This window comes from Salmo trutta, chromosome 1 (assembly GCF_901001165.1).
Source record: "Salmo trutta chromosome 1, fSalTru1.1, whole genome shotgun sequence".
Lineage (NCBI taxonomy): Eukaryota > Metazoa > Chordata > Actinopteri > Salmoniformes > Salmonidae > Salmo > Salmo trutta.
In genome coordinates this window covers 37,273,706-37,297,658 of record NC_042957.1, presented here as the reverse complement: position 1 = coordinate 37,297,658, position 23,953 = coordinate 37,273,706, and the positions used below count along the sequence as shown (strand labels likewise).

Sequence of the window (23,953 nt, the reverse complement as noted above, 5' to 3'; positions counted from 1 at the left end):
TACAAAATAGCCTCCAACACTCTACTCAACAAATTGGATGCAGTCTATCACAGTGCCATCCGTTTCGTCACCAAAGCCCCATATACCACCCACCATTGCGACCTGTATGCTCTTGTTGGCTGGTCCAAACCCACTGGCTCCAGGTCATCGTAAAGTCTTAGCTAGGTAAAGCTCTTCCTAAGCTCACTGGTCACCAAAGCAACACCCACCCGTAGCACGCGCCCCAGCAGGTATATTTCACTGGTCATCCCCAAAACCGACACCTCCTTTGGCCGCCTTTCCTTCCAGTTCTCTGCCCCCAATGACTGGAACGAATTGCAAAAATCACTGAAGTTGGAGACATATCTCCCTCACTAACTTCAAGCATCGGCTGTCAGAACAACTACCTACCTCATCCCCATATTTGTTTTTTTCTGCTCTTTTACACACCAGTATTTCTACTTGCACATCCTCATCTGCACATATATCACTCCAGTGTTAATTGCTAAATTGTAATTACTTCGCCACTATGGCCTATTTATTGCCTTCCCTAACTTCATTTCCACACACTGTATACAGATTTTCTATTGTGTTATTGACTGTACGTTTGTTTATCCCATATGTAACTCTGTTGTTGTTTGTGTCGCACTGCTTTGCTTTATCTTGGCCAGATTGCAGTTGTAAATGAGAACTTGTTCTCAACTGGCCTAACTGGTTAAATAAAATAAAATAAAAATAGGCTGATGCAGTAGAGTACAATTTAGTTTGAATAATTTTATAGGATTAGTTCTTATTCTTAAGCCTTGTTAAGAATTAGTTAATAGTTGAATGCTCATCCTTGACTAATTGTTTCGGTAAGATTTTGACATATCTAGCTAAAACATTTTGGTATCCACTGAACCTTATCTGAGAATCTATTCATATTTAACATAACTAACTGCCTTCAGTCTGGACCACGATTATTGTTAGCATGTGTAATACTGCTGTGTACTCTAGCTCTTCAGAACCCATGGTAACACTTTACTTACCCACTGTAGCCAAAGTATTAAGACATCTGTTAAATACAAACCAGCTCATTAACATAACAGATAGGTGTGAAGCTGTGAGCACAGTTCACTCAAAGATGACTCAGGATGCGTCCCAAATGGAACCTTATTTCTTATTCCAAATGGGCCCTGTTCAAAAGAAAATGCATTACAAAGGGGATAGGGTGTTGTTTAGGACACAGTGTACTCAACTACAGCCCTGCTAAAAGAATGACAACTGATGGGGCCAGAAACCTACAATCCAGAGTTATGGAGCTGTTCTTGAATACAGTGATCTAAATAGTGACATAGATCTACAGTACATCTGAAGATCAAGACATGCTTATCCAGATATCAGGTAATTGAAAGCAGAGCAATAGGCATTCTATTTCGATTCCCAATCTGCGACACTACGTCCATTTTTGGACTTTAAAATGCATGATACGTACCCATTGATTCTTGAAGAATATAACTTAAATTCCTCATGAGCTTAGTTCAACTGTCGTACTCCATCAGAACCCAAAATATGCTTGTTTTCTGTTTGTAAACATTTTCATTGTAAACACACTGTACAGCCTCTAAGCATGGTTAAAACTATAATTTTAAAATCATGGATGGTCAGTCCCTGCTTGCGTAATTTAATGGTACAAATGAATCAATGTGGCATGAACACAACCAGTCATGATGGTTTCAACTGATTGTCAAACAAAACACTTAAAGTGGGCTATCTGTGCATGTTCGTCCACTCCAAAATAATCCAAACAGTGCAATGCATGTACACTCGTGCCATTTAAAGAATTTTAAACAGATGTCTATTTCCAAACACAAAGTGTGCCCAATGACATTCTTGCTGACAAATTTACCTTTTTTTTGTAGCCTAAAATGGGCCTGAAACTGTCCCGGGATGGTCACCCTCACACATGGTCAATTTACTTGACTAGGCTACAATGTGTAATAGGCCTATTACCATAAACTTCAAATAGGCCTACCCGTAGCTAGTGATGTAGTGGTAAAAAAAAAAATAGGTGGATAAACTGATTGCCGGTCGCGTGAACTTACGCTCCATATACTTTCAATGCATTTTTCTGAAAAGGGAGGGTCAACTGCGTTTAGTTGAGTTTACCCTCCATTAGGCCTACATCACTGCCGGTAGATTACCCTCTAAGCTGAGGCAGTTTTGCACTTGCAGAAGAGGTAGCCTACATTAATATAATACACAAGTTGAATTCAAATGTGTTTACACCATAATTCATGAGTTGAATGCTTGTAGTCTTCACAGATTGTGTGACATAAAATACTACCTTTCTTTCCTTACATTAATGAGTGTTATTTGTCATTATTAAGCATTTAACAATTGAATTAGAATCCTGTACGATTCCGGAAAACGCATTGTAACTATGCCTATGTAACATTTCATTATGTATCTCTGTGAAAACAGTTCTCATAGGCACCCAAATCCAAAATAATGTAGGCCAACGCCATTGCAAAATCAAATGTTTCTAACTGAAAGAATCAACTATCATTAATGTTGGGATGGTTTGGATTCGCATTGGTGTCTAGCCGTAGGCTAGTTGTCTAGTGATATTGGCGACCATCATCAGCTGATCCAGGAAAGAAAACAAATATTGATAGAAAATAATAAAGTTAAATAAATGGTCCACTTCTGGCCACATTTAGGGGAGCTAATATCTCATTCATGGAAGCTGAGCCTCCCCTGGCTCCCCTGTAATTTGCACCCTCATCAGTCCTTGCATCCATTGTCTCGATCTATGAATTTGAGTTGGTCTCCAGCTCCATCCCTTAGCTTTTTACTAAAACAGTGGCAGGGTTTCTGCTTTGCTATTGATTAAACCGCAGATGGCCCCTTTAATGCCTTTTCAGTGTCATTGACGGCTGAGTAATGTAACAATGAAGGCACTTTCTACAACCTTCATTACTGCAATAGATAACACGGAAAAATATAAAGATCTTACATTACCCGCATCCTTTTTTCAAAACTATAGTCACTTAATATTGCATTTTCATCTAAACCTTTATTGATACAGGTTCGTTTTATTGACAAAATAACTTTTGCAAGAGAGAATATGGTCACTTTATTTCTAAAGCGACTTCTGAAGTCAACACATTCGTTAGGTGTCCCATGCGGGAATCGAACCCACAACCCTTGAAGTTGCCATGGATTCAGTCAGACACAGAGGCTAGTCATTGCAGGTATTTTAATAGAGACACGTGTTAAACTTACCCAGTGATGAATGAGTTAACACTAATTCCACAGCTCCGGGCTCAATAAAAAAACGAGGAAGTATATCAATATGCAGTTGTTGCAAAACTAAGGTATATTATTTACATTCTCCCCCACCCCCCCCAAAAAACAGTGCCAGCGTTTTTAGGAGGTTGGAAGTGAATACTGAAGGCCTGAATATGGCCATGGTTGATCTTCGATCTGTTCCAGGAATGCCCGACCGCATCTGAACCGGCCCAGGTGGGTGGGACCAGATAGAACGGAGCATTTCAGTAATATCTGAGAAGAGAACCGTCGAAACAATTATGGTAACAAAGGAAAAAAAACTAAATATTCAGATATGCCAGGAAGGAAAAGCTTCCCTGAAGTCTCTTTTTTGTAGCGAGTGACTCAGTCCCATGATACCTTGCAACAATCCCCCATTTTAAATCGGGGGGTCTGCAGAAGTGCGTCATCCTCCAGGCCCTGCTTTCTGGGGTGAGTGACCCCGTACAGCAGAGGCTTAGCTGGGTCCATACATTGCATTTATGCTGTTATCACATCATTAACACTAATGAACAACCGGTTCAAATCATAGAATGAAAGTGTGTGTGTGCGTGTGTGCGTGTGCGTGTGTGTGTGTGTGTGTGTGTGTGTGTGTGTGTGTGTGTGTGTGTGTGTGTGTGTGTGTGTGTGTGTGTGTGTGTGCGTGCGTGCAAGTGTGTAGAAGCTGGCTAAGTAAGCGTAGAGGGCGCAAACGACTGCCGAAATCAACAGTATTTGACAATGATAACAATAATACCGTAACTAGTTGTGCAATTAGCTAGGCTATCCAACCACTCATATCTGGCAGCCATATTCTCTTGACAAGAGGAATTCTGGGTACTCTGTAAGAGGGGGAAGGGGTCAATTTTTAATGTTCTTCCTCCACTCCCTCCCTTGTATGAGAGTTTAAACTCCCAATAGGGAGGCATCTTCCAGACAAAGGCTCTCCAACCCTGTTCCTGGAGAGCTACCTTCCAGTAGGTTTCCAATCCAACCACAGTTGTAACTAACCTGATGTAGCTTATCAACCAGCTAATTATTAGGGTTGTAGCAAAAACCTACAGGATGATAGCTCTCTGGGAGCAGGGTTGGAGAACCCTGTTCCAGCGCCACATTGGCAATAATGCATTCAGCAAAAAAACAAGACAACTAAATGTCAATGTCAGACCAACGTCCCGACAGCTCAAGACCACCTTTCACATCATCAACAATAATAATGCTCCAAAGACGCAGGAAATTATTGCCAAAAGCTATACATAGTTTTCAATACATACTTTGTAAGTGTCTTGGAGGAAAACCGTTGTGAATTTGCTACTTAAGTTTTTTATAACGACTGTTCAGAGTCCATTTTGAAGCGCTTTCTTTCCCCACGTTATGCAACCTACTTTAGTCCCGTCAAATACAACTTTGGACCGCAAAGCCAGTTCCACTGCATGTTTTCATTGTTCCCCTCTAATCAGGGACTGATTTAGACCTGGGACACAAGGTGGGTGCAATTATTTATCATCAGGTAGAACAGAAAACCAGCAGGCTCTGGACCTCATAGGGTAAGAGTTGAATATCCCTGCTTTAGTCTATTTCAAATCGCAATATTTTCCCTGCTCGCTCAACACTCCCCCTCCTCATATCTTTAGGAGGCCCTACAACTTGAGCTCGTTGGCGATTTTGGACGCAATGTTCTTAAAGGCGATGGATGTGCCCGAGATCCGCTTGAAGCGCACACCGTTGAGTGAGAGTCGCGGCAGCTTGCACACTTCCATCTCCCACTGAACCAGGCTCTCGGCGTGGCCGTCGCCGTGCACACATAGCAGCAGGAAGCGCTCGCGCTGCTCGTAGTCGCAGTTGTTGGCGTCCAGCACCTTGCGGATCTCGCGCATCATGTCGTTGGGCTCCATGGATGATGTGGTCTTCATGCTCCAGGTGAAGCGGAGGGAGCGTGGCTTGGTGTCCTTGGGGTGTTGGCCGTGGGGGGGCTGAGGCTGCTGCTGGTCCTCCTGATCACCTGACATGTTGCGGCTGCCGGGGGGAGAGGAGTTAGTTAGAGCGGTGGCAATGTGGAGATGGAGGGGTGGGTGTGTGTGTGAGAATCTATGCATCTGCCTAAGTGAGTTTTGAATGCCAATGTGTCTAAATATGTAACATAATCAAAGGTGTGTAGTGGATCACCTGTTCACACATTTAATTTAGCCTGCTCATGAATATCTTAATGGCTACAACACCATATAGACACATGGCACTGAGTGTACAAAACATTAAGAACACCTTCCTAACATTGAGTTGCACTCCCCCCTTTGCCCTCAGAACCACCTCAATTCGTCGGGGCATGGACTCTACAAGGTGTCAAAAGCATTACACAGGAATGCTGGCCCATGTTGACTCCAATGCTTTCCACAGAGGTGTCAAGTTGGCTGGATGTCCTTTTGGTGGTGGACCATTCAGTGTGGAAAAACACAGCAGTGTTTCAGACACAAACCGGTGCGCCTGGCACCTACTACCATACGTCGTTCAAAGGGACTTAAATCTTTTGTCTTGCCCATTCACTCTCATTGGCACACATACACAATCCATGTCTCAATTGTCTCAAGGCTTAAGAATCCTTCTTCCCCTTCATCTATGCTGATTGATGTGGATTTAATAAGGGATCATAGATTTCACATGGTCTGTCTGACATGTTTGTACACTCAGTGTATACAAGCAGACACTGTTGACAGATTCATTTTAACGTCATTGGTGCATTTACACCCCACGTCCATGCAGGGGCACTCTTGTGTCATGCAGTGGGGGGACACAAAGGCAACAATGTAATTTCACAATACATCTAGTGACATGCACAAGAAAATGCAAACCTCACTTCTGCATGCAGGCAAGGCAGAAAATAATTTGCCACTAATCAAAATAATTCCAACACATGAAATAGAGCATTATGTTCAACCAGAAAGGCAAGGTAATGCCATTGACTCAAATTAGTCTGCTCCCATTACACTGGTTTGCATTAATGAGTTTCACCAATAGATGTCAGTAAAAAACAGGAATTCAAAATTGAGGGACAGTCAGGGCTGTCCTCTGTTGGACTCCTAGCCACTCTTATAATGGTCCTATTGGAGACAGCAGTATCTCTACACATACAGAGATCCAGTGTACATGTTCAGCACTGTGCATAGCAAAATAGATAAGAGTGAACTAGGTTCAGTAGGGCCCTATAAAATCCTTATGTTTTGGCCCTGATTCCATAGTTTTTCCCAAATTCTGTTTTCTCCGTTTTGTTTTTCCAGGTTTGCATTTATCATTAACATTGTCACTAACAGCTACATAGCATACAGTCGTGGCCAAAAGTTTTGAGAATGACACAAATATTAATTTTCACAAAGTCTGCTGCCTCCGTTTGTATGATGGCAATTTGCATATACTCCAGAATGTTATGAAGAGTGATCAGATGAATTGCAATTAATTGCTAAGTCCCTCTTTGCCATGCAAATGAACTGAATCCCAAAAAAACATTTCCACTGCATTTCAGCCCTGCCACAAGAAGACCAGCTGACATCATGTCAGTGATTCTCTCATTAACACAGGTGTGAGTGTTGACGAGGACAAGGCTGGAGATCACTCTGTCATGCTGATTGAGTTCGAATAACAGACTGGAAGCTTCAAAAGGAGGGTGGTGTTTGGAATCATTGTTCTTCCTCTGTCAATCATGGTTACCTGCAAGGAAACACGTGCCGTCATCATTGCTTTGCACAAAAATGGCTTCACAGGCAAGGATATTGCTGCCAGTAAGATTGCACCTAAATCAACCATTTATCGGATCATCAAGAACTTCAAGGAGAGCGGTTCAATTGTTGTGAAGAAGGCTTCAGGGCACCCAAGAAAGTCCAGCAAGCGCCAGGACCGTCTCCTAAAGTTGATTCAGCTGCGGGATCGGGGCACCACCAGTACAGAGCTTGCTCAGGAATGTCAGCAGGCAGGTGTGAGTACATCTGCATGCACAGTAAGGCGAAGACTTTTGGAGGATGGCCTGGTGTCAAGAAGGGCAGAAAAGAAGCCACTTCTCTCCAGGAAAAACATCAGGGACAGACTGATATTCGGCAAAAGGTACAGGGATTGGACTGCTGAGGACTGGGGTAAAGTAATTTTCTCTGATGAATCCCCTTTCCGATTGTTTGGGGCATCCGGAAAAAAAGCTTGTCCGGAGAAGACAAGGTGAGCGCTACCATCAGTCCTGTGTCATGCCAACAGTAAAGCATCCTGAGACCATTCATGTGTGGGGTTGCTTCTCAGCCAAGGGAGTGGGCTCACTCACAATTTTGCCTAAGAACACAGCCATGAATAAAGAATGGTACCAACACATCCTCCGAGAGCAACTTCTCCCAACCATCCAGGAACAGTTTGGTGACGAACAATGCCTTTTTCAGCATGATGGAGCACTTTGCCATAAGGCAAACATGATAACTAAGTGGCTCGGGGAACAAAACATCGATATTTTGGGTCCATGGCCAGGAAACTCCCCAGACCTTAATCCCATTGAGAACTTGTGGTCAATCCTCAAGAGGCGGGTGGACAAACAGAAACGCACAAAGTCTGACAAACTCCAAGCATTGATTATGCAAGAATGGGCTGCCATCAGTCAGGATGTGGCCCAGAAGTTAATTGACAGCATGCCAGGATGGACTGCAGAGGTCTTGAAAAAGAAGAGTCAACACTGCAAATATTGACTCTTTGCATCAACTTCATGTAATTGTCAATAAAAGCCTTTGACATTTACGAAATGCTTGTAATTATACTTCAGTATTCCATGGTAACATCTGACAAAAATATCTAAAGACACTGAGGCAGCAGACTTTGAAAATTAGTATTTGTGTCATTCTCAAAACCTTTGGCCACGACTGTAGACTAGACATACACGCGCACCGCACACAACACACACAGATGGGCGTTCCTGTGCCATTTCTGAAAAAAAACTGTGAATCACATTCGTTTTGTTCATGTCTTATGATTAACTTGGCAAATTAATTTTCAATACAAATTTACTTTATGTCCTAAGTTCAATTCCATTTTAATGTCTGGATTCCATGATTCCATCCACGTTTTCCACAATGCAGATTTTATAGGGCCCTACTCCAGATAGACCCCAAAACCCCAGGCACGCCTGAAGTGGAGACCCAGGATGGCAGAGCAGATGGCTGGGTTGACAGCACATTGGGTTGGGGGGATAAGAGATGGAGGTGGAAGAAAACACTGATGATTTTAAGTATTCTGTCTCACCTTGAACCCTCCAACCTCCCGTTTCTCTCAAACTCTGCTGGGCCTCTGAGATATGGAGGCGTGAGAGAACACATAAAGACATGGAGAGAGAAAATCTGATCTTACAGTCCAGTTAAAAAGAGAGCGGATCAAAAATACTGATACAGAAGGGGGAAAGACTAATTTTAGATATTAGGAAATAAGAGAGAGAGGGAAAAAAGGAGGGGAAAAGACAGTATTGACAGGAAGGCAGTGTTAAACTGTATCTACTCCATAAAGGACCATGCCTAATGGCACGTCTGGTAGTCGGACATTTCACACCACCAGTATGGGACGTGCAAACAGCAGAGAAGTCCTGTGAGTTGTGATGAAACAAAAGGCAGATGCTCTGTGTCAGTGCTGAACTTCCTGTCCTCAATATTGCCATGCATCTCCAGCCAGTTTGATTACCTATATACATTCTCTTTGGCAATGGGAAGGAAAAACAAAGGGAGTACAAAAGAGTGAGGAGAGACTGTTTGTTTTGTGGAGGTGTTTGGTAGAGGCGTGCAGGCAGCTGTGTGTGTGTTAAGATAAATACTTTAAGGCATATTCACACACTCAAGTGCAGATACAGTACATTCGGAAAGTATTCAGACCCCTTGACTATTTCCACATTTTGTTACGTTAAAGCCTTACTCTAAAATTGATTAAATAGTTGTTTCCCCTCATCAATCTACACACAATACCCCATAATGACAAATCATAAACACATTTTTGCCCCCTTAAAAAATGAAATATCACATTTACATAAGTATTCAGACCCTTCACTCAGTACTTTGTTGAAGCACCTTTGGCAGCAATTACAACCAGAAGTCTTCTTGGGTATGACGCTACAAGCTTGGCACACCTGTATTGGGGAGTTTATCCCATTCTCTGCAGATCCTCTCAAGCTCTGTCAGGTTGGATGGGGAGCGTCGCTGCACAGCTATTTTTTGGTCTCTCGAGATGTTCGATTGTCCGGGCTCTGGCTGGGCCACTCAAGGACATCCAGAAACTTGTCCCGAAGCCACTTCTGCGTTGTCTCTGTACTTTGCTCTGTTCATCTTTCCCTCGATCCTAATTAGTCTCTCAGACCCTGCCACTGAAAAATATCTCCACAGCATGATGCTGCCACCACCATGCTTCACCGTAGTGATGGTGCACGGTTTCCTCCAGACATAATACTTGGAATTCAGGCCAAAGAGTTCAATCTTTGTTTCATCAGACCAGAGAATCTTGTTTCTCTTGGTCAGAGTCCTTTAGGTGCCTTTTGGCAAACTCCAAGCAAGATATCATGTGCCTTTTACTGAGGAGTGGCTTCCGTCCGGCCACTCTACTATAAAGGCCTGATTGGTGGAGTGCTGCAGAGATGGTTGTCATTCTGCAAGGTTCTCCCATCTCCACAGAGGAACTTTGGAGCTCTGTCAGAGTGACCATCGGGTTCTTGGTCACCTTCCTGACCAAGGCTCTTCTCCCCCGATTGCTCAGTTTGGCTGGGCGGCCAGCTCTAGGAAGAGTCTTGGTGGTTCCAAACTTCTTCCATTTAAGAATAATGGAAGCCACTGTGTTCTTGGGGACCTTGAATGCTACAGAAATGTGTTGGTACCCTTCCCCAGATCTGTGCCTCGACACAATCCTGTCTCGGAGCTCTACGACCATTCCTTCGACTTCATGGCTTGGTTTTTGCTCTGACATGCACTGTCAACTGTGGGAGCTTATATAGACAGGTGTGTGCCTTTCCTAATCATGACCAATCAATTGAATATACCACAGGTGGACTCCAATCAAGTTGTAGAAACATCTCAAGGATGATCAATGGAAACAGGATGCACCTGAGCTCAATTTCGAGTCTCATAAGAAAGGGTCTGAATACTTATGTAAATTCAATCGCTTTATCATGATTGGGTATTGTGTGTAGATTGATGAGGAATCCATTTTAGAATAAGGCTGTAACATAACAAAATGTGGTAAAAGGGGTCTGAATGCTTTGAATGCACTGTATATGTAGACACACACACACACATTCACGCCAAACCCTCTTACACAGATGCACGCAGACAAACACAACAAACACATCTAATAGTCATGCGGATGGAGAGTGCTGGACCTAGTTGGCTGTGAGATTGAAAAAACAAAGAGAGAAAGAGTTTGTTCGATGCTCAGACAGAAGGAACACTATCTCTGGGCTGGATGGACTGGAGTTCCCCTGAAAAGAGGCAGTACACTAGAACTGGTGGAGCAACGGCTGTGGCACTACACCATAGAACTACACCCTATTAATAGAGCTAGACTGTACTGAACTGAAGAGCTTCAAAATACAGCTATAATTGAAGTCCACAATGCATGGCTCGTGTGGCTACGCTTCACAGCTAAACCAAAGGCCTGCACTTTTGAGCTGCATTGTGCAGGTAATCGACAGTCATCGAGAAAAAAAACCTCTTGCAAGAAGGACTTAAAGGCTATTTGGAACTGATTCTAAGTCATACTACTCTGTGCGTCTGTCTGGGACTGAGTCAAGGAGAAATTGAGGGACAAGTTCCTTAGCCAGGTGGATAAGGGCTGGGCCACCAGCTAGCAAATCAAAGATAAGTTCTATTGCTGGGCCAGAATAGCTTCCAGGGACACCAACGCGAGGAGAGAGAGGACGATGGGGAGGAATTTATCTATAGTCTGGGGGATTCGGTACCTGAACTTCGTCCTGCAACGAACCACTTCTCAATCATCATCTCGATCGGCAGCCACATTAAGAGCCCAGTAGGGTACCCTAAATTACACAGCCAAGAAGAAAAATTAAGCAGAGCTCTCTGAAATTAAAGATGGTGTCCATTGCGTGTGAGAAAAAAGTACAGCCTATCCCTAGCCCATGAAATTATTCTCTTAAAGAATGTTGGTTGTCTTCAGTGTATGTGTGTATGTATGTGTGTATGTGTGTATGTGTGTATGTATGTATGTATGTATGTATGTATGTATGTATGTATGTATGTATGTATGTATGTATGTATGTATGTATGTATGTATATATATATATATATATATATATATATATAGCGGCAGGTAGCCTAGTGGTTAGAGCGTAGAACTTGTAACCAAAAGATTACAAGATCGAATCCCCGAGCTGACACCTGAACAAGGCAGTTAACCCACTGTTCCTAGGCCATCATTGAAAATAAGAATTTGTTCTTAATTGACTTGCCTAGTTAAATAAAGGTAATATATATATATATATATATAAAATACAGTTGAAGTTGGAAGTTTACATACACTTAGGTTGGAGTCATTAAAACTTGTTTTTCAACCACTCCACACATTTCTTGTTAACAAACTATAGTTTTGGCAATTCGGTTAGGACATCTACTTTGTGCATGACACAAGTCATTTTTCCAACAATTGTTTACAGACAGATTATTTCACTTATAATTCACTGTATCACAATTCCAGTGGGTCAGAAGTTTACATACACTAAGTTGACTGTGCCTTTAAACAGCTTGGAAAATTCCAGAAAATGATGTCATGGCTTAAGAAGCTTCTGATAGGCTAATTGACATCATTTGAGTCAATTGGAGGTGTACCTGTGGATGTATTTCAAGGCCTACCTTCAAACTCAGTGCCTCTGTGCTTGACATCATGGGAAAATCAAAAGAAATTAGTCAAGAATTCAGAAAAAAAATGTTGACCTCCACAAGTCTGGTTCATCCTTGGGAGCAATTTCCAAACGCCTGAAGGTAACCACGTTCATCTGTACAAACAATAGTACACAAGTATAAACACCAAAGGACCACACAGCCGTCATACCACTCAGGAAGGAGATGCGTTCTGTCTCCTAGAAATGAATGTACTTTGGTGTGAAAAGTGCAAATCCCAGAACAACAGCAAAGGACCTTGTGAAGATGCTGGAGGAAACAGGTACAAAAGTATCTATATCCACAGTAAAACGAGTCCTATATCGACATAACCTGAAAGGCTGCTCAGCGAGGAAGAAGCCACTGCTCCAAAACCGCCATAAAAAAGCCAGACTACGGTTTGCAACTGCACATGGGGACAAAGCTCGTACTTTTTGGAGAAATGTCCTCTGGTCTGATGAAACAAAAATAGAACTGTTTGGCCATAATGACCATCGTTATGTTTGGAGGAAAAAGGGGGGGGCTTGCAAGCCGAAGAACACCATCCCAACCGTGAAGCACGGGGGTGGCAGCATCATGTTGTGGGGGTGCTTTTCTGCAGGAGGGACTGGTGCACGTCACAAAATAGATGGCATTATGAGGCAGAAAAATTATGTTGATATATTGAAGCAACATCTCAAGACATCAGTCAGGAAGTTAAAGCTTGGTCGCAAATGGGTCTTCCAAACGGACAATGACCGCAAGCATACTTCCAAAGTTGTGGCAAAATGGCTTAAGGACAACAAAGTCAAGGTATTGGAGTGGGCATCACAAAGCCCTGACTTCAATCCCATTGAAATGTTGTGGGCAGAACTGAAAGCGTATGCCAGCAATGAGGCCTACAAACCTGACATAGTTACACCAGCTCTGTCAGCAGGAATGGGCCAAAATTCACCCAACTTATTGTGGGAAGCTTGTGGAAGGCTACCCAAAACATTTCACCCAAGTTAAACAATTTAAAGGCAATGCTACCAAATACTAATTGAGTGTATTTAAACTTCTCACCCACTGGGAATGTGATGAAAGAAAAAAAAGCTGAAATAAATCACTCTCTCTACTATTATTCTGACATTTCACATTCTTAAAATAAAGTGGTGATCCTAACTGACCTAAAACAGGGAATTTTTACTAGGATTAAATGTCAGGAATTGTGAAAAACTGAGTTTAAATGTATTTGGCTAAGGTGTATGTAAACTTCCGACTTCAACTATAGATATATATACACACACACACAGGTCAAAAGTTTTAGAACACCTACTCATTCAAGGATTTTTCTTTATTTTTACTATTTTCCACATTGCAGAACAATAGTGAAGACATAACACACAAGGAAATAACACACAGGGAATCATTTAGTAACCCCCCCACCTTGTCACAACACAACTGATTGGCTCAAATGCATTAGGAAGAAAATAAATTCCACAGATTAACTTTTAAGAAGGCACACCTGTTAATTGAAATGCATTCCAGGTGACTACCTCATGAAGCTGGTTCAGAGAATGCCAAGAGTGTGCAAAGTTGTCATCAAGGCAAAGGGTGGCTACTTTGAAGAATCTCAAATACAAAATATATTTAGATTTGTTTAACACTTTTTGGATTACTATATGATTCTATATGTGTTATTTCATAGTTTTGATGTCTTCACTACTTTTCTACAATGTAGAAAATAGTAAAACATAATGAAAAACCCTTGAATGAGTAGGTGTTCCTAAACTTTTGACTGGTAGTGTATATATCTCAAATGTACTATACCTCAATTGCAAACAAAAATATACATTTTCTTTTGTAAAAATGTATTTCCATAGGGCATAGAACACTCTTGGGCCACCCCTGATGTCACTGATCCATAGAGTGTGGTAAAAGCCTTGTCACCAAAAGGAAGGGTTCTTGCCTGAATACCATCATGCTAGATGCTGCCAAACTAGCAAATGGCTACCACCAACCTTTTACCAACTTGTATGCATTTGATGTACGGTCATAAATGCATTGTATGGTGCAGAAGTTCTGCAATCAAATACACATGTGAAACGAGCACACGACTAAATAAAAACATACTGTATTTCTTAGAAGAAATTGGTCAGCATTTACATTAGTGATTGTGCACAGACCTGCTCTGTAGAGGACCATGCATGGTTGATTAGTATAGTCTGAACTGAAAGACCGATAAGAAAGCATATAGGTCTTAGACATGCTAAATTGCACACCGATTAGGGCTTGAGGAGCCAAGAGGTCAGTCAGTTTCAGGCATTTTATTCAAGCTCTTTGTCCACACAGGGTTAAAAAATGAATTACACAGTTGACCGATTAGTCAAGTGTTTCTGATTAATTGCATACTGAGCCAATTGGCGGGGTCTTCCTACCTTTTGATAAACCTGATTGAAATATTTGTATAAAAAAAAATGTAACAACCAGTCAAATGTTGTACAAACAAATCTTTAGTTTTCAAAAAAATAAAAAATAATGTTTAACATTTCTTTTTTTGGAGCAGCATAATACAAATCAGTAGAATTTAGGTGTCAACATTTCTGTGAGACATCTCTGTCTGAGCCTGGCTGCTAGCATCTGTTACTGGCATATTTCAGACAGCTTGGATAATGAATCATTGCAGCTTCCCTAGTATAGAGTATAATTTTAGAGCTTAGGTGTTCAAATCTGGTCCAGGAAATACCTGAATAGCAGCTATGAAAGGATAAAGTTGTGAAAAAAGTTTAATTAATATATTAAATAATACTTTCATGTTATGTTACTTTTCTGATTGAACTTGAGTCTTTGTTCTTTAGTCATCTAATGCAAAAAGGCCCAAAAAAGTAATGAAGCCATTCTGTACATGACAGAGCATCGTGACATCAAAATATAATTTGGGTTAAAATGTAGAACCAGATTGATTCTGAGAGGAGACTATTCATCTTACTTTTCAAAAGAATTTCAGTCTATGACCATATCTGTCTGGACAGAATAATGAATATTACCCACAAAAACTGAGACGCTGCCTCTATTCATTCTAATTCTGGTACACAAACAAATTAAAAGCCGCATTGATAGATTTTGTCAGGGGGGAAGCCAACATGGACTACAAAGAAGTGAGAGATATACATATTGACATTTAGTGTTAAAAGCAGGGCAGGTCTATTACTCAGTTACACTAAATCCGAGTGTACACATGGCAGACCTTTGAGGGAATGATGTAGCTGCACTAAGACTAAGGCACTGTAAAGGGGTTTCTGAGGTAAGAGAAAAACAACTTTCATTTCACTCAGTGAGTCAAACTACAGTGAGCTCCAAAAATATTGGGACAGTGACATATTTTTTGTTGTTTTGGCTTTGTACTCCAGCACTTTGTGACTGGGGTTCAAGTGCAGACTGTCAGCTTTAATTTGAGGGTATTTTCATCCATATCGGGTGAACCTTTAGAAATTATAGCACTTTTATACAAAGTCCCGTCCCATTTTAGGGAACCAAAAGTATTTTCCCACTAGAAATGTGTTTCCATCACTGTGTGTGATGATGTTTTTTTATTTTATTTTTTTATTTTTTTTTATTTCACCTTTATTTAATCAGGTAGGCAAGTTGAGAACAAGTTCTCATTTACAATTGCGAGCTGGCCAAGATAAAGCAAAGCAGTTCGACAACATACAACAACACAGAGTTACACATGGAATAAAACAACATACAATCAATGATGCAGTAGAAAAAAATAAGACTATATACAATGTGAGCAAATGATGTGAGATAAGGGAGGTAAAGGCAAAAAATGCCATGGTGGCAAAGTATATAAAGTATAGCAAGAAAAACACTGGAATGGTAGATTTGTAGTTTGAAGAAAGTTCAAAGTTAAAATATAAATAATATGGTGCAAAGGAGCAAAATAAATAAATACAGTAGGGGAAGAGGTAGTAGTTTGGGCTAAATTATAGATGGGCTATGTACAGGTGCAGTGATCTGTGAGCTGCTCTGACAGCTGGTGCTTAAAGCTAGTGAGGGAGATAAGTGTTTCCAGTTTCATAGATTTTTGTAGTTCGTTCCAGTCATTGGCAGCAGAGAACTGGAAGGAGAGACGACCAAAGGAGGAGTTGGCTTTAGGGGTGACCAGAGAGATATACCTGCTGGAGCGTGTGCTACAGGTGGGTGCTGCTATGGTGACCAGTGAGCGGAGATAAGGAGGGACTTTACCTAGCAGGGTCTTGTAGATGACCTGGAGCCAATGTGTTTGGCGACAATTATGAAGCGAAGGCCAGCCAACGAGAGCGTACAGGTCGCAGTGGTGGGTAGTATATGGGGCTTTGGTGACAAAACGGATGGCACTGTGATAGACTGCATTCAGCTTGTTGAGTAGGGTATTGGAGGCTATTTTGTAAATGACATCGCCGAAGTCGAGGATTGGTAGGATGGTCAGTTTTACGAGGGTAAGTTTGGCAGTATGAGTGAAGGATGCTTTGTTGCGAAATAGGAAGCCAATTCTAGATTTCACTTTGGATTGGAGATGATTGATGTGAGTCTGGAAGGAGAGTTTACAGTCTAACCAGACACCTAGGTATTTGTAGTTGTCCACAAATTCTAAGTTAGAACCGTCCAGAGAAGCTGGACGGGCGGGCAGGTGCAGGCAGCGATCGGTTGAAGAGCATGCATTTAGTTTTACTTGTGTTTAGGAGCAGTTGGAGACCACGGAAGGAGAGTTGAATGGCATTAAAGCTCGTCTGGAGGGTTGTTAACACAGTGTCCAAAGAAGGGCCAGAGGTATACAGAATGGTGTCGTCTGCGTAGAGGTGGATCAGAGATTCACCAGCAGCAAGAGCGACATCATTTATGTATACAGAGAAAAGAGTTGGCCCAAGAATTGAACCCTGTGGTACCCCCATAGAGACTGCCAGAGGTCCAGACAGTAGGCCCTCCGATTTGACACACTGAACTCTGTCAGAGAAGTAGTTGGTGAACCAGGCGACGCAATCGTTTGAGAAACCAAGGCTACTGAGTCTGCCGATGAGGATGTGGTGATTAACAGAGTCAAAAGCTTTGGCCAGGTCAATGAATACGGCAGCACAGTAATGTTTCTTATCGATGGCGGTTACGATGTCGTTTAGGACCTTGAGCGTGGCTGAGGTGCACCCATGACCAGCTCTGAAACCAGATTGCATAGCGGAGAGGGTGCGGTGAGATTCGAAATAGTCGGTAATCTGTTTGTTGACTTGGCTTTCGAAGACCTTAGAAAGGCAGGGTAGGATGGATATAGGTCTGTAGCAATTTGGGTCAAGAGTGTCACCTCCTTTGAAGAGGGGGATGACAGCAGCTGCTTTCCAATCTATGGGAATCTCAGACGACACGAAAGAGAGGTTGAACAGGCTAGTAATAGGGGTTGCAATAATTTCGGCAGATAATTTTAGAAAGAAAGGGTCCAGATTGTCAAGCCCAGCTGATTTGTAGGGGTCCAGATTTTGCAGCTCTTTCAGAACATCAGCTGAATGGATTTGGGAGAAGGAGAAATGGGGGAGGCTTGGGCGAGTAGCTGTGGGGGGTGCAGTGCTGTTGAATGCAGTAGGGGTGGTTAGGTGGAAAGCATGGCCAGACGTAGAAAAATGCTTATTGAAATTCTCAATTATAGTGGGCTTATCGGTGGTGACAGAGTTTCCTATCCTCAGTGCAGTGGGCAGTTGGGAGGAGGTGTTCTTATTCTCCATGGACTTTACGTCCCAGAACTTTTTAGAGTTGGAGTTGCACGAAGCAAATTTCTGTTTGAAAAAGCTAGCCTTGGCGTTTCTAACTGCCTGTGTGTATTGGTTTCTAACTTCCCTAAAAAGTTGCATATCGCGGGGGCAGTTCGATGCTAATGCAGAACGCCACAGAATATTTTTTTTTGTGTTGGTTAAGGGCAGTCAGGTCTGGGGAGAACCAAGGGCTATATCTGTTCCTGGTTCTAAATTTCTTGAAAGGGGCATGCTTATTTAAGATGGAGAGGAAGGCATTTAAAAAAAATAACCAGGCATCCTCTACTGACGGGATGAGGTCAATATCCTTCCAGGATACCAGGGCCAGATCGATTAGAAAGGCTTGCTCATTGAAATGTTTCAGGGAGCGTTTGACAGTGATGAGTGGAGGTCGTTTGACCGCTGACCCATTACGGGTGCAGGCAATGAGGCAGTGATCGCTGAGATCTTGGTTGAAAACAGCAGAGGTGTATTTAGAGGGCACGTTGGTTAGGATGATATCTATGAGGGTGCCAGTGTTTGCGGCTTTGGGGTTGTACCTGGTGGGTTCATTAATAATTTGTGTGAGATTGAGGGCATCAAGCTTGGATTGTAGAATGGCTGGGGTGTTAAGCATGTCCCAGTTTAGGTCACCTAGTAGCACGAGCTCTGAAGATAGATGGGGGGCAATCAGTTCACATATGGTGTCCAGAGCACAGCTAGGGGCCGAGGGGGGTCTATAGCAGGCGGCAACGGTGAGAGACTTGTTTTTGGAGAGGTGGATTTTTAAAAGTAGAAGTTCAAATTGTTTGGGTACAGACCTGGATAGCAGGACAGAACTCTGCAGGCTATCTCTGCAGTAGATTGCAACACCGCCCCCTTTGGTCGTTCTATCTTGTCTGAAAACGTTGTAGTTAGGGATGAAGATTTCACAGTTTTTGGTGGACTTCCTAAGCCAAGATTCAGACACAGCTAGGACATCCGGGTTGGCAGAGTGTGCTAAAGCAGTGAATAAAACAAACTTAGGGAGGAGGCTTCTAATGTTAACATGCATGAAACCAAGGTTATTACGGTTACAGAAGTCATCAAAAGAGAGCGCCTGGGGAGTAGGAGTGGAGCCAGGCACTGCAGGGCCTGGATTCACCTCTACATCCCCAGAGGAGCAGAGAAGAATAAGTATGAGGGTACGGCTAAAAGCTATAAGAATTGGTCGTCTGTGACGTCCAGAATAGAGAGAAAAAGGAGCAGGTTTCTGGGGGCGATAAAATAGCTTCAAGGTATAATGTACAGACAAAGGTATGGTGGGATGTGAGTACAGAGGAGGTAAACCTAGGCATTTAGTGATTATGAGAGAGATATTGTCTCTAGAAACATCATTGAAACCAGAAGATGTCATAGCATGTGTGGGTGGAGGAACTGAGAGGTTGGATAAGGTATAATGAGCAGGGCTAGATGCTCTACAGTGAAATAAGCCAATAAACACTAACCAGAACAGCAATGGACAATGCATATTGACATTAAGGAGAGGCATGCTTAGCCGAGTGATCAAAGGGTCCAGTGAGATTCAGACAGCTAGCAGGGCCATAGGTAGCAAGCTGGTGGAAGATGGGAGGGAGGTCTGTTTTTTAGCCACCTCGTGCGTTTCCGGCTGTGGGTTAGTGGGGTTCCGTGTGGAAGGGGGGACCTGTCCAAATTGGCAAAATAGTTAGTTATAGTGGCCCAAGAAAAGTGTCCGATAGACCTATTCAGATCGCAGCCGAAAAGACAGCTAACGATTAGCCGGCCGCAGATGGGCGATGAGGTTACGTCGCGACGGAGGGGCCAGTTGGATAACTCCCTCGGGCAGATAACGTCGGTGGTCCAGTCGTGAAGACCCGATGGGGCTCCGCATCGGCAGTAAAACGGGTCAGGATAGGTGAGTTGTAGCCCAGGAGACACTTCAGCTGGCTAGCTCAGGAATAGCCCACGAGTGGCTGACGGAACTCTTCAGCTGGCTAGCTGGCTAGCTCCGTAATAATGTGTGTTAATTCCGTGACCGACGTTGCCAATAGTCACTCAGGTAGCAGCTAGTTAGCTGCAAGATCCCAATAAGCTGCATACATTCCCAATGTGGGAGGACCACACACAACATGTCATCGTGACTCCAGGTTTTCGTCAATATGATGGTTATTATATCATTTTTTTAGCATAATTAATTTTACCGACACAAAAAGATCCCACCTTGTCTATCGTATTTTGTTGCCATTTGGAAAGTTTACATATTTTTTTATCCATTTCCATCAGGCCTGTCATGACATTCCTTATCCGACGTACTTTACTCACATAAAAAAGGTTGGATGGAAACCTAGTTACTTTCCCAATACTTTTGGAGCTCACTTTATATGACTGGGCGATATAGACAAAAATCCATATCACAATTTATCACATTTTATTGAGTCTAATCATCACGATGAAGATGTGAAGGATGATATTATATCCACCTAAATTAGACAGACTTGAATATGAAATAGGGTATGGATACATTCCTCAAACCCCCGGTGCTGAACACTGCGTACAGTGGGAAGTTTTAATTGTTTCGGCGACACCATTGGTGGCTTTGGCTTACCTGCGTGTGAGCTTGGAGGTGAGCTTGGTGAAGAGGTTGGAGGAGCCGCGGCTGCGGGACTGCGAGAGGGGTGTGGCGTCATGCGAGAGCGTGGGCGAAGCAGGCGGGCCGTTGTAGGTGGCAGTGCGGCGCTCCCGCAGCTGGCCGCCATGGAAGGTGCTGCGGCTGGCCGTGCCACGGGGGAAATGCACCCGGTCGGGGGGCGTGGCGCCGCCAGGGTTCCGTTGACTGGACGTCGCCGTTGTGCTAGGGAGGAAGCCGGGGGTGGAGGAAGGAGAGGAGTTAAGGGTCAAGACTAAACAATCAAGCCTGGATCACAGTCTGTTTTGTACATTAGGCCAAAACTTGGCTAAAGCTGACCGGGTTCCAGGTTATTCATGTTCATAACAGGGGGTACCATCACCCTGCAGCAGATGTCAACTCGGATGGTTTGGTTAGTTATGACTTTATCAACCACATCATGTGAAACACTTGTTTTTATTGTTTAATTGACTAAAGAGTTAAAGGGAACCTAAAACCTTTAGGACATTCGAGCCAATGACAAAGAGGTTGCTTATCTTTGCTACATTAGGGATGGTTTGTTTATCAGGTGAGATTTGGCTAGCACTACTTCAGACCAAAGACACTTGGGTATGTTAGTGGAAAGAGACCAGAGCAGGAGGCAATCCTTCTTCGTATTAAGACAGAAATGGACCTTGAAAAGAGGTCCTCAGCCATTGGAGGTGGTGTTTTGGGGGTGAAGCTAACGGAATGAGAAGTGAGCAAATGTGTGGGATGAGTGTTCGGGAGGGAAAGGGTACGATTGGTCAGAAACTCATTCGGTGGGAGGTCAGAGGGTGTTAGAGAAAGTGTGGACAGGGAGGGGGATGGAAAACGAGGTTAGAGAGAAACGCAGACATATCAAATGGGACCCCCTGGTCAAACCCCTGGGAGTTGGGGTGGGAAGCCTCTTACTTAGGCCTGAAGTCAACACCGTCGGTAGGTGGCAGCGTTTGGCAGCATGTGTGGCCCGAAGCCGACAGGGCCTTCTGGTGGCGCAGGCGGACTGAGGCCGAGGAGGAGGTGAGGGCCTTGGAGTAGGCATAGAGGCTAGTAGTGCAGGCCGCCGACATTTCACTCATGCTGCCCCCAAGAGAACAGGAGGCGAAGTGGGGCGAAAAAGGCCACAGGGCCAGAGCAGAAAACGTGGATTTTAATAAAGCATTGAGGGCATACAAAAAAGAGTCAAACTTCATAAGAGAGAGGTAAAGGACAGAAAAGGCTCTATTGAATGAATGTACTGTAGCAGCAGTGTAGTATAGCTAGTTAGACAAGCAGAAGTTTAAGGGAGCTTATTTGGCAGTGGTGACTGCACTGCGTCTGTATTGGGTTGCACTGGTAAAAGGGTGTGGATTGTCGAATGGATAGGAGTGTGTCGCCCTCAGTCCTCGATACATATCGGTTTTATTTATAATTGAGGGGAATTGGATCAGTGTATAGCAATGTTGCATTGCACAAATTCTATTTGTGAATGTCATGAATAACTCATTCGCAACATGAATGACTCATTCAAAAAGTCATCTTGTTGATAAATCTGAGCACTCAACATTAATTGCCATGGTAACACAAGGAATCTCGGAAAACAAAATGTGTGTTTCTTAGTGGACAAACCCAGGTAAGTCCATCCCCGTTTTACTCAATTTCTTCCATTTGGTGCCTAATGAACATGAGAGAGATGAAAGACTGTGACCCCTGCTAACCGACGGCGGTCAAATAATGGTCAAAATCCAAGCTTACATCTCAGTTTTAAACCCTCTTGGAACCATGAGTAGAAATTCAAATATACCTTCCAAGCATTTTTGTCCTCAAGATTCTCTTGGAATAGTCTATTTTAATCTTGACCAGGCTCGTATAGTTGTAATCAGAACACTTCACCAAGCAGACCATCTATTGTATTTTCGAAGAACTCAAGAGTTATGACTTTCAAAAGTGTTTTATCCAACGCTACATATGAACTACTTAAAAAATGTTTTTTTAAATGTGGATAAGACAGTGCTTTCAAAGTAGCAGTCTTGGGTAATACACTTTGGTTTTTCTTGAGCTTGACATTTACCGGCCCCAATGTATCCCTCTGTTGTTCCAAACCAATGGGTTTTTGGCATGGCTGTCCCCCCCTAGTGTTACAGAGAAAACACTGTGTGCGTGCGTGTGATAATGATGAATAGGGCCTGCACCTCTATTGGAACAACAACCCCCTTCAGACACAGTGTTTAACTAGAACACCATATTCAAGGCCAGCATGAATTTTGAATAGGGTGGTGTACGGAGCTGCCGCGGGCATAATGTTTCTTCCAATAGTGTGGAAAGAGATGTGTGTGAAATTGTGTGTCTTTGTTCGTGAGACAAAGACAAATGTGTGTTTGAGAGTGCGTTCGTGAGAGTGTGTATGTGAGAGAGTGCGACGTGGGAGTGTGTGTGAGTCCGCGTGCATTCGTGGGAGTGTGTATGCGTGTGTAGCCTAGCATCTAAGAGCGTTGGGCCAGTAAAAGTAACATAATTAAAGAGCAGCAGTAAAATAACAATACAGGGGTATCGGTTCAGGGGCAATGTGCGGGGCCACCGGTAAGTCGAGGTAATTGAGGTAATAGGTAGAGTTATTAAAGTGACTATGCATAGATAATAACAGAGAGTAGAAGCAGCGTAAAAGAGGGGGGGAGGGGCAATGCAAATAGTCTAGGTAGCCAGTTGATTAGATGTTCAGGAGTCTTATGGCTTGGGGGTAGAAGCTGTTTAGAAGCCTCTTGGACCTAGACGTGGCGCTCCGGTACCGCTTGCCATGCGTTAGCAGAGAGGACAGTCTATGACTAGGATGGCTGGAGTCTGACAATTTATAGGGCCTTCCCCTGGTATAGAGGTCCTGGATAGCAGGGAGCTTGGCCCCAGTGATGTACTGGGCCGTACGCACTATCCTCTGTAGTGCCTTGCGGTCGGAAGCCGAGCAGTTGCCATACCAGGCAGTTATGCAACCCATCAGGATACTCTCTGGTGCAGCTGTAAAACCTTTTGAGGATCTGAGAACCCATGTCAAATATTTTAAGTCTCCTGAGGGGGAATAGGTTTTGTTGCGCCCTCTTCATGACTGTCTTGGTGTGCTTGGACCATGTTAGTTTGTTGCTGATGTGGAAACCAAGGAACTTGAAGCTCTCAACCTGCTCCACTACAGCCCCATCGATGAAAATGGGGGCGTGCTCGGTCCTCCTTTTCCTGTAGTCCACAATCATCTCCTTTGTCTTGATCACGCTGAGGGAGAGGTTGTTGTCCTTGCACCACACGGTCAGGTCTCTGACCTCCTCCCTGCAGGCTGTCTCGTCGTTGTCGGTGATCAGGCCTCCCACTGTTGTGTCACTGGCAAAACTTAATGGTGGTGTTGGACTTGTGCCTGGCCTTGCAGTCATGAGTGAACAAGGACTACAGGAGGGGACTGAGCACGCACCCCTGAGGGG

The 23,953-nt window shown here is 43.4% G+C and overlaps 1 protein-coding gene across 10 annotated transcripts in view; it reads right to left on the bottom strand.

Annotated features, from left to right (window-relative positions):
* Positions 1-3,082: 3,082 nt before the first annotated feature.
* LOC115195396 (MAP/microtubule affinity-regulating kinase 3) overlaps positions 3,083-23,953 on the bottom strand; it is a 110,987-nt gene continuing 90,116 nt past the window's right edge. For 2 of the 10 annotated variants that reach the window (XM_029755218.1, XM_029755235.1), the window contains exons 15-18: positions 20,472-20,717; positions 14,549-14,560; positions 8,530-8,574; positions 3,083-5,286 (exon numbers count right to left, since the gene is read on the bottom strand). In XM_029755218.1, coding sequence (XP_029611078.1) covers positions 4,911-5,286; positions 8,530-8,574; positions 14,549-14,560; positions 20,472-20,717 — 679 coding nt within the window. In that variant the 3' untranslated portion in view covers positions 3,083-4,910. Of the gene's footprint in view, positions 5,287-8,529; positions 8,575-10,513; positions 11,294-14,548; positions 14,561-20,471; positions 20,718-23,953 lie in introns of those variants that run through there. The other 8 variants (XM_029755226.1, XM_029755243.1, XM_029755258.1 and 5 more) reach the window with 6 other exon arrangements.